The sequence below is a fragment of the Prosopis cineraria genome, unplaced genomic scaffold (assembly GCF_029017545.1).
Source record: "Prosopis cineraria cultivar Desert tree isolate PC_DT_omini unplaced genomic scaffold, ASM2901754v1 PC10, whole genome shotgun sequence".
Classification (NCBI taxonomy): domain Eukaryota; kingdom Viridiplantae; phylum Streptophyta; class Magnoliopsida; order Fabales; family Fabaceae; genus Prosopis; species Prosopis cineraria.
Genome location: NW_026555341.1, coordinates 4,128,151 through 4,139,060, shown reverse-complemented (window position 1 = coordinate 4,139,060; position 10,910 = coordinate 4,128,151). Strand labels below are relative to the sequence as shown.

The 10,910-nt window shown below is 33.6% G+C and overlaps 1 protein-coding gene and 1 non-coding gene across 2 annotated transcripts; both read right to left on the bottom strand.

The window, feature by feature from the left end:
* On the bottom strand, positions 1 to 2,626 carry LOC129321307 (thioredoxin-like protein AAED1, chloroplastic). The gene is made up of 7 exons (XM_054967027.1): positions 2,182 to 2,626; positions 1,548 to 1,594; positions 1,345 to 1,459; positions 714 to 758; positions 569 to 628; positions 376 to 471; positions 1 to 289 (listed from the first exon to the last, which is right to left on the bottom strand). Exons 1-7 carry the CDS (start codon positions 2,476 to 2,478, stop codon positions 170 to 172), a joined length of 780 nt encoding a protein of 259 aa, XP_054823002.1. The 5' UTR covers positions 2,479 to 2,626; the 3' UTR covers positions 1 to 169.
* A 4,647-nt stretch (positions 2,627 to 7,273) lies between these two features.
* On the bottom strand, positions 7,274 to 7,388 carry LOC129284705 (small nucleolar RNA snoR126). Its single transcript, XR_008586946.1, has one exon. It is a non-coding gene; the product is annotated as a small nucleolar RNA snoR126 (small nucleolar RNA).
* Positions 7,389 to 10,910: the final 3,522 nt, after the last annotated feature.

Here is a 10,910-nt window from a genome sequence, read left to right as displayed (position 1 = left end):
TTAGGAATAGAAAATGTCAAATTTTAAACCTGAATGCTAGGTCCACGTAAACGTTCAGGAATATTACTATCTTAAATCTTTTAACCCCCTAGACTTCATCGGGTTATTTATGTGACAATCAAAAGTTGCAAGAAGAAAGCATCCCTGTTCTACAGAATTGGGTTAGTGATTATGCAGGAGGAGTATTACAGCAGACTTCAAAAATATCATCCAAAGGGGCATGGTCCCCCGTCCCTTCATCCTTCCTCGCATACAACAGCTGCCTTCCTTTGAATACTAACATTCCCCCCTGACATGACATAACAAAATTACAGCAAATCAAGAACACAGCTGAATTTGTTCTAGTCCTTTCCTAAAATACAAATATCAACAAACCTGTTGTAAGACACCACTTGTATCATCTGGGGTGGCTTCAATCGTATAGTTTTTTAATGCTTTCTGAAAACTATCATATCTTGAGAACACCTTTGCCTGAAATATCAACGTTATGGTGGAAAGATACATGCATTAGACAACAATCCAACAATCTCTTTAAATGATATACTTCACGGATGTCTGAAGTTTTTACACTGGCAGGGTTGAGGAATGTACGACCAACTCCATAGTATAGGTCCAAAACATTATATGCCTGGAAGAAACAAGCTTTTATCGCAATAAAAATTCATTGAAAGTCAAATCCTACAGATGAATGTTTAGAGTGCCACACGCATTACCTTGCGCTCAGGATCTGCATATAGACAATCCATTGGAAATGGTAACTGAACATAGAATATTAAGGTCAATAAGAAAATAACAGTTTTGGGGATGAACATGTCCATAGCAAGAAATTGAAAACTATATTGGCAAGCATGGTGCTTAAAGAACACCTAACAAGACAAAAATCTCCATGGATACTAGCCTATCACCAACACCTACCTTGTTCTGATGCCAACGCTAAAATAATCAGGGACGAAATTTATAGCCACGAGAAATCATTTTTAGACTTCAACAATAAACAGGAAAATGAAATGCAAGCTGTTATTTTAATAAGAAAAAAACTATCAGGAAATGCAATAAGTTAGGATGCGACTTATTATTAATTCTCAAATCCAATCCTAAATTCTAAAAGAAGTGATGAATGATGATGGACTCTTAAATTCATTGTTGTCCACGGTTTTCATAGTTCAAGTACGTTCAGAACACCAATGAATCCTTTAAAGGAGCAAAGTCAATCATAATTTCAGCAACTCATGGAAAAGGGACAAAATCACAAGTCCAGAATTAAAAAAGATAGTCTTTTTCTTCTTAAAGCATGTATTATTGCCAGGAATACATCGCCATGACAGATTAAGAGAAAGAAATTACTCGCTCAGCAAGTATACGAGCTTTATTAGGAGTGCCAACACCAACTGCAATTAGTTTCACACCAACTGAATCGAACCTTGATTTGTATTCCTTCAGGGTTGAAGCTAATTCCCAACTAAGAACAAGCACAAGGGGAGAAAAGTCGTAATAAATAGCTTCACAGAAACAAGACTTGATGATGGCCAAAGGTGAAGATCAGTTACCAGCAAACGCATCCAAAGTGCCTTAGGAGGGCCACAACAGCTAGTCCCTAGTCAGAATTTAAGAGTGGGCATGAAAAAGGTATAGCACAATAACAGATATTTGGGTCACAACATTTAGAAGAGAGCATTCTCCAGTCAGCTGCTGATTCTGGTTTAGAAACTTTTATCATGAATTGAAGGTGATTGCAAAGCTTTGGTATATGAATAAACTAATGAATGTTAATAATGAGAACAATCAAATTTGCCGGATGCATATTTTGATTTCCAAAGCTATAATGTGCTTTTCGTATTAGCCTTTTTATTATTTTAAGACCTCAACATGAATTTTCACCGCATAAATTTGATGGTTAATGGCTAGCATCCCAACTCAATATTGAATTTCGGGAAGGTCCGCCTAAATGAAAAATAACAAGTTTTTGGCAGATTTCGTCTACGTTGCATAATCATCTATAACGAACATGGTGTTGATAGTTTCACACACAAACCAAACCTTACTTGGCAGAATTCAATCAAGAAAGTAACTATTTCAAAATCCAATTTTTTTAATAACAAATCCGCGCCGATAATCCAAACAACCAAATGTTAGATTAACAGAACATATAGAGGAAGCAGAGATTGGGTTAAAGATACCGACCTCATTCTGATCCCAGAGATCTTTGAACATCACGGGCTCACCACCTGCAGTGAAAATGGTGATATCACCTAGATCCTCTGCAATGTTTGGACTGTATGGCAAGGTCGAAGCTGAAGCTCTCGCAACTAGACGCGCTTTTCCGCCGACAACAGCGGGACCTCTTAGGTTAGAGAAACAAGTGGGTGCGTGAAAACTAGGAGTTGCAGTAGTGAAGCAAGGGAGAAAGAATCCAGAAGGCACGAGGGGTCGAGCCGGGGGTCGCGGAGAAACTAAATTTTGAGAAAATGTTGAAACCATGTCGGATTGAAATATGGTAACCTCCAGAGCTTCGGTAAGTTGTATCAAGGAGCCAAGGGGCGTGATCGTGAGGCCCTCCCGCAATACCCATATCCCAAAAATTTTGTAGGAAGACGGATCTAGACTTGTGGACAACAACTTTCTCGGCCAACATCGACCTCCGATGGCTGGACGGAGTATCACCACACCTTTTTGTCTTCGTTGAGTTAATTTTTATTATTATTTATTAATGTGTTATTAGCTGGCAGCTTTTTTATTTTGTATGTTTGAATTAAATAATTTACAGTTAAAGTTAAAATTCATCTGAGGTTAAAAAAAATATATAATATAATTTATATATAAATATTTTTTTAAAGTTAGTTAAATAAATTATAATTTATTTTCATAATTTGATTTAAAAATCAATTGAAATGTTTAATAATAAAACTAAATATAAATTATTTATTTATTTTTGACAAATTAATAAATAAAAAAAAATATTAAATTTAAATTATAATTAATAAGTAAAAAATATTAAATATTCAATTATAAAAAGCTAAAATAAATTTATAAATTATAAAATATTTAATTTATATGATCTATCAGTTAATTTCTAATTCTATCACAAATAAAATGCATCAACCTTAATAATTTAGGTAGATTTTAAATATAAAAATTTTAAATATGATATTTAAAATCTAAAATTCAATCTAAATCAAGGTATTTAATTTATGTATTTAATCAAGGTATTTTAATTTGCTAGCCCAAAAAAGATATTTTAATTTCATTATGTACACTATTTTTATTTATTTTATCAAAAAATATTTAAATTGACATAAAATGTAATATTATTTACATTTTTTTATTAAAATGGGGGGTGATTTGTTGAAATCATTTTTTTAATATTAAAATTACTTATTTTGATATATATTTCCTCTGTTAAAAAATATAAGGTATTTTTTTACCAAATCTCACCTCTCAATAGAATAATTACCTACTTTTAAACTAACCCTATTTTTTTATATTTATTCTTATTAAATACCCTATAATAAATATAAAGTCGCTATTAATAAGGGTACTTTTTTAAAAAAGATAATAATTACAACTCAAAAGACTAAAAATGCCTTATATTTTTAAACATTTAACTCCTCAAAAAATATCTTATATTTTTTAATAGAGGGAGTGATAATTATTTTTTTGTTAAATTTATTAACCTTTATGTAGAAACCCTAGACACTATTATCACTCTACCAATTCACCATCAATTCGCTACTTATTGCCTCCTTTTACCATTGCAGCATCTCCTCCACCCTCCCACAAGCAGCAACATTTACTCCTGCCATCCCCTGTGGCGCCTCTCCAGTTGTCAATCTTCATTGATCTCAATCTTCGTCAATCACTCATGATTTACCCGCATATGACTCCATCTGTTAGCTCTTTGTTAGCTATTTGATCTCAATCCAGAACCCTCAACCTCCGTGGATAATAATGGTAGAATGACGTCCACGAGAAGGCGCTGGAGGCAACAATTGGCGCGTGCTTGAAGTGAAGACAAAGTAAAGGGTAAAGGGTGGGTGAGAGGATAAGGAAGAAAGAAATCTAACGCCAGTTAAAAAGCTCCAAAATCTAGCTTTAAGAATAATACTCGTTGGAGGCTAAACGCTCATTCAATTTTTTTCTTCTTCCAAATAAGATTTCAGATGAAACAATAAGCATTTTACCTCTCAACTGAGGTTTGAGCTATCACAATCTCAGTTGAAAGGTAATCTAAACATAGCCTTCTTCTATTTAAAATTTTAATTTATCAAGTATAATGTATTTCAATTTTGCTGAGCAAGCAATATAATTGCTTTACTAATGATTAGTCTTATAGTTTAGCTCTCTCTCTCTCTCTCTCTCTCTCTCTCTCTCTCTCTATGTATGTATATAAATGTAGGTGTCTTCTTCTTTTTTTTAATACAAGGCCACAATGAAAATCATGCAAGGAGATTAAGCTAAAGTCATGTTAGAAGCATAAGGCTTCTACAATCTGTGGTCGGATTGTCAAATAAGGTAATGTCAAAATGCTTTCTTGAAGCCTTATGGGCTAGAAGATCGGCTCATCGATTAGCTTCTCTGTAGATATAATCAAAAGTGATCTCCTAGTTCCTCATGGTGAGATTTCTTATGTTCCTAATAATTGCTGTGAAATGATAGGCTATGATTAAAGTTACACTCAATGAGGCACAGAGCCTCCATAGAATCAGAGAAAATACAACTCTAGGAATCTCAGCATTTCAACAAATGTTGAAGTCATTCCAAAATCTCTATGAGCTCAGTTGCCATGCTGGGTTAATAATTAAAAGTTTTGGAGAATCCCTTGATTCAATTACCCTTGTCATCTCTGATAAGTTTTCCACAAACAGTTACACCATTTTAGTTGACTAAACCATCAACATCAAGTTTAGCCTGCCTAAGATTTGGCGAGCTCTAGATTCACTAAATGAAAGACGAGTCCTAACAGGTGAGGATTCAATATGCTATATGCATGGCACCTTATACTTGGGATCCACATAAAGACAATCCATTAGGAATGGTAACTAAGCATAGGATATATAGTCATTGGAAGAATATCAGTTTGACATTAACTATAGAAATTGTCACTTAAGAAGAAGGTCTCTCAGTCTAACAGAATTAAGATGGGATTAGATAAAAGATGTTTAATTATCTACATCTAAATTCTACGCCTGACTACTATTAAAGAGGGAACACTCGTATAATTGAGATGGGGTAAGCTTGAATCGTTGAATGATAAGAATTTTGACTAAAATGCATTTGACTAAGCGTTAGTACATGACCCTAGCTCAAAGATCACTCCAATAAAATATAAATACCATCATTTGATACCATCCTATCACAAATATCTACCAAGTTGGATATAAGACCACAAATAAATTAGTTAACATGTTATTTCCAGTAGCCTTAAAATCTTGTTGTCTTCAAGTATAAGCAGGAAGCTATAATAGAAGTTGTTAATTTAAATTTCTTAACAGAAGCTAAGATATGGAATAAACAATTAAAGATCATCTAACCTCTCAAACCTAGTTCCTAATTCTAATGTGTCATATGAATTTCATGCCATTGCATCTAATTCTCATAGTTCAAGCATTTTGAGAACATCAATAGTGAATTAATGGCAGATATTGAAAAGAAAGGTCGGCAAAAAGAAATTACTCATTTACCATGATACGGGTTTTATTGAGAGAACCAATGCCCATTGCAGTTAGTTTCACACTAGCTGAATCAAACTTTGAATTGTACTTTTTAAGATTGAAGCTAATTCCCAACTAAGAATAATAATATGTATAAGAGCAGAGGAGTCATGCTTACTAGCTTTACAAAAAAGAGCCTTGATGATTATGGCCAAAGGTAAAGATAAATCACTAGCAAGGGCATCCGAAGTGCTTTAAGAAGGGTAGGAACAAACAGTTATTGCCTTATAACCAATTTTTAAGTTTTACAATTTAGAAGATAGAGTACTCCAGTTCTTATGGGTCGTTACTTCTGGATTTCAAACATTTATCATAGAATGAACTTAAGAGCCATGCTTTTATAGATGAATAAATTGATGTGTCAAATAATGACTGGAATCATCAATTTTTCTAGATATATACTTGAATGTCTAACAATTTTGAATCATAATTTTCATGATGATATAAAACGGTATTAGGCTTGTTTGGATTAACAATAAAGTATTATTTTTTGACTTCAACATGACCATAACGTGGTACAAATTCATTTCAAGTAAGAGCGACCAGTTATAGTTAGAGGCCATTATCCAATCCTTGAAATTCTTGTCACCAAAATTAAAAGCAACAAATTGTAACAATCCTCTAAGATAGCCAAGCAGGTGAAACACCAAACACAGTTCAAGTATCCTGTTAAAATTAGTTTTTTTAAGATAGCTCTTTTATCAACCTCAATAATAATTCCCCTCATAAAGACAACCATGGAAAAAATATAGGGGGAGCATACACTGGGTAAACGACGCACGCCAAAGATCTTTGAATGTGATGGGTTCATCGATAACAGTGAATATGCTAACGTCTCCTAGGTCCTCCACAATATTAACACTTGTATTATGAGGTCGAAGCTTTGGCAACCATACAGGTTGTTCCTTCAACCACATTTGAGACAATGCTACTATGATAAGGGAGATAATTGGCTGCAACAAAGAAAGAATAACATTTATAAGTTGAAATTAGGAAATAGTAAGAAGAGCCAGTAACTGAAGGCAAAGATAGTCAAATCAATGGTGTTAGCGGTGACAATAGAAAACTTATAGATGTTAAGACCATCATTAGATTGAATCAACCTAGACCAAGGAAGATAATCATTCTTTCAAGGTGCCAAGTAGAGTAACTAAAACTCAAAGATTTCCTTCTTGTGTGGTGTCGGATAGTTGAACAAATCATGAAAGTAAATATAACCATATAGCACTATATAATCCTTTGAATTTCCCATAAATTACACAATAAAATTTTTTGCATGTGAGATTAGGGAGGAGCCCAACTTAATTGAAGAAAAAAAAATAGATTCCCATCACTAATACAGATTGGAACTCGTATAATTCTTCTTACAACTATCTTTTTTCTTTTAAAGTTGCAGTTCTGTTTCATTTAATCTTGTAGTAAAATTAATCACTATAAAAACACTTCTTCTTGGTTATAGAATATAGGATCTCTAAATTGGTAATATGAACAATCAAGGAGAACCTAATTCTATAATCATCAAAATGTAACACTAGCAAAAATTTTGAATTGAAAGAAATAAAGAGGAGGCTTAGACACACACAAACACAATCATTACAAAGCAAACAATTTTGCTGTGGAATTAGTCCTTTACACAATATCCAAATTAGAATTGAGAAATGTAATCGGTCATCCTAGCCTTAACTCTATCAACCTAAATAGAGGCAATCTTTAATCCAAAATAGAATCAAATTTAATGGAAAAGAATGGTCAATAAGTCAAAAATGATCACAAGAAGATGAAGAAAAGAAGACATTTTTAGCTCATAAGAAAAACTGTAAAAGTGTTCGTCGACATCCTATGTCCTCTTCCTCCTAAAACCCTAAAAATATGACTCGCTTTATAGGCGCGACTCACTCAAGGGGCCTAGGCCACTGGGGATTGATCTAAACTTTAAAGCAATGAAGTCACAAATGATTAGGCCAGTAAGAGAATAGGCCCATAACCTTTATAGGGATAGGTCCTACTAGGCCACCTTTGATAGGCTAATAGCCTAGGCTTTAGCTTAAATGATTAGGCCACAATATTATGATTTTGCTCGGGTAATTTTGGTCTGGAATTTTGGTACATACTTAAATTTTTTAAATATTAGGCTGAGCTAAGAAAGATATGTCATAATCATCCCCTCTGCAATCTAATACTCTCTTTCAACCAATATTCATAATGTTGCCCTTTTTCATGGTTAATAATCAAGGTTCTTTGGTGAAAATCTGAATAAGCTCTGGGAGTGAACAACTTGTCATCTTGTTACTAAACACATTTTGGTTTGATTTTAGAAGGGCACTATTTTTTAATCTGGAAACCAAAGATTTCACATTAATATTTAATAATCCTGATATGTGCTAGAAAAGTATAGGATTTGTATGATAGCAAAGGTAATCTCCGAATGAGCAAACATGATAGTTGTCTTCAACATTTCAAGCCAAATAAGGGCACGCTGTGCAAGGTCGACTCTCATCAGGTTATTAAATACTGATACTTACCCTCTCTATGAGTTGAATTGTCAGTGCTCACACTCTTAATTTGCCACAATTTATGAAACTTATAACTCCCTCAAGGCTAAATTTTTAATGTTGTCTTTGTCCACTTGCATAATTGAATGCCATGAAGGAATGTAATCAGCATTCCTTCTCTTCATGTCTTTCTTGCTTGCCTTAGAGATATTTATAATATTAGGGAGTATAAATGACATAAAATAGCTTTATAAGCCCTATATGTAAGAGCCTATGCTTGGCCTGAATTTAAACACGAAAAGTCCAACAAACAAAGTTCATTTAAAAGGAAGCATAGCCTTTTCCTGGGAGGACAAGCTCGGAGTTTGAAAGACCCTCCCTCATCATCCTCTTGATTGTTTCTATCTTGTAGGATCAGTAGAAGCCATCTCTCAAAAATTGTCTTCAACAACATTGTCAACAACAACAAAGAATATATTGGACAATAGCTTATATAGAACCCCGATAGTGCAAGACGTGAAGATTTCACTGCCTCTATGTCAAGCTTAGCCCACTCCTTGCAGAAGCACTTTCTGGACAGGTTTCTGAAGGCAACAAGACCCTTTTCTCTTGGCTTACAAGGAGTGTACTAAAACTAGAACATTTCTCAACAAGAAAGATAGCAAAGTTAGTTTTTCATGCAAGAGTTCCAATAATGCAAGGGGCGATCATTTTTTGAAGCCACATTTCAAATCATTGAGACTATGACTCAAATCTTTATAATTATTTGTAATTATTTTTATATATTATCTTAGTATAAATCTATCATATCTTTAATTAATATTTTAGGAAATATTTATTATTATTCAAAATAATATTTTTAATTGATAAAAAAACTAATAAATTGATCATTTTATGAAGCCCTTGCCTTCCAAATGCCTCAAATCACTCAGTTACTAATATAAGAGACGAACACCACTAAATTACATTTTTGTTATTTTTGACTTGATTGTTTTAGTTTATCTTCTATTTTCATTTCAAGATCTTTTTAGGATCTACTTGATGAATAAGTATTGTATTGCAAGATGTTTAACTCTTACACTGTTATCTTGTACGGATAGAAAACTATAATTTTTATCAAATCTTTCTTTTAGTCCCTATAGTTTTCCCCCAATGTTTTCCGTCACTGTAAGCATTAAAAATACTGAATAAATGAAAACTATAAGGATTTGAAAAATAAATGTTACCTAATCTTTCTAAAATTATAGGGACTGAAAACACTAAAAAAAAATTATAAAGACTAAAAATAAAATTTAATAAAATTATAAGGGTCAACAATTGTATTTTTCCGTTTGACTATTAATGGGCAAGAGTTTTAATTTATTCTTGCAATATTTTTATGAAAAATCCCCCCACTCCCGGGGCATCTCTCTTTTGGGCTTTATTTGGGTAGAAATTCACAACTGTGTTGATTACAAGCCCAAAAGTAAACTTTAAATGCAAGCCTAAGAAGGTATTCCTCCCAATGACCGTAAGATGAAACAGATCAGCCCATGCACATTTGTTTCTTGGGAAGAGCACGAGCACGAGCGAGTTGCAGCCGGTGTAGAACCCAAAACTTGAAAAAGAAGCAGTTGCCATTTGATTAAGCCCCGTTATGGCTATGAGTTGAATTGTACACGTGATCCAAATTTTAATATGTTTTAAAAAAATTTCGTGACTTTTATACGAAAAAAATAATCAAGATATTTTTTGGCAATGAAGTTCACTAGATTTCGAGATATGATTTCAAGACAGAATTATATCCAATAGAAAGATACTAATAAGAATAAAAAAAAATAGTTACAGTTAAAAGTAAAAATAGTTGAAAAATATTACAGACCATATATGGCATGACGAGTTGGATAAAAGGAAAGTTTTGGGGGCGAATTTCTTATTTTCGTACTTGCACGTCAATTCCGTCTTCTTCAATCCAATCCCTCTCCTTTTCTATCCCGGCAGCATATAATTTCTCCAGCAGCTTTGGTGACTTTATTTGCAATTTCTCCGGAAAAAAAAATATTCGTGCAATTATAGGAGTAAAACAAAAACATCACTACTGTCATTGTCTTTCTCTGACCATATGTCTGATTTTTGTTTACCCTATGCATATAGATACTAAATATAGGTACACATAGAACAAAAATATCAGCGCTAATCATTCCCCTTGGGTCGATGGATCCTGAGACAAGCATAGAAGGGGAAGGGGAGAGCGTTATGCAAATCTACCCTTCCAGTATGGTCACGGAAGCCGCCAACATGCTCACATGGTCATAGATAGTACTTCGGTTTGATTAATTATGATCCACCGAATAGCTGGTCAAATTTAAAAAAGAATAGCTTCCAAATACATGCACTTCGCTTCGTTGTAAAACCAAAATTGAATTAGGAGAGGTATACATGGAGATGCGATACAATAATAAATTTCGTGATTGAAAATATCATGGCCGGTGCTAAGGGATTTGACTGTACATAGAATACCCTACAATAGTCTCCATAAAGGCACCCTGGGAAGAGGGATTTATTATTAGATTTGATGTGGATGGTTCTGTAAATACGAATGGGATATATAGCCACCTGTGGAGGCAAAGTAGTCAATGAAGATGGAAATTGCTTAATTGGTTTCTGCTGCAAACTTGGGATTCTACCACCGGCTATAGCAGAAATTATGGGAATAGCTACGCTTCTTGAA

Bases quoted from the DNA above. Each gene is read 5' to 3' on its own strand.
- LOC129321307 (XM_054967027.1), bottom strand. From the start codon at position 2,478: ATGGTTTCAACATTTTCTCAAAATTTAGTTTCTCCGCGACCCCCGGCT. The intron at 759-1,344 runs GTAATTTCTTTC...TTCTATGTTCAG, and splicing joins CTCGTATACTTGCTGAGCGA to TTACCATTTCCAATGGATTG. The intron at 472-568 runs GTAAAAACTTCA...TTGATATTTCAG, and splicing joins CATTCCTCAACCCTGCCAGT to GCAAAGGTGTTCTCAAGATA.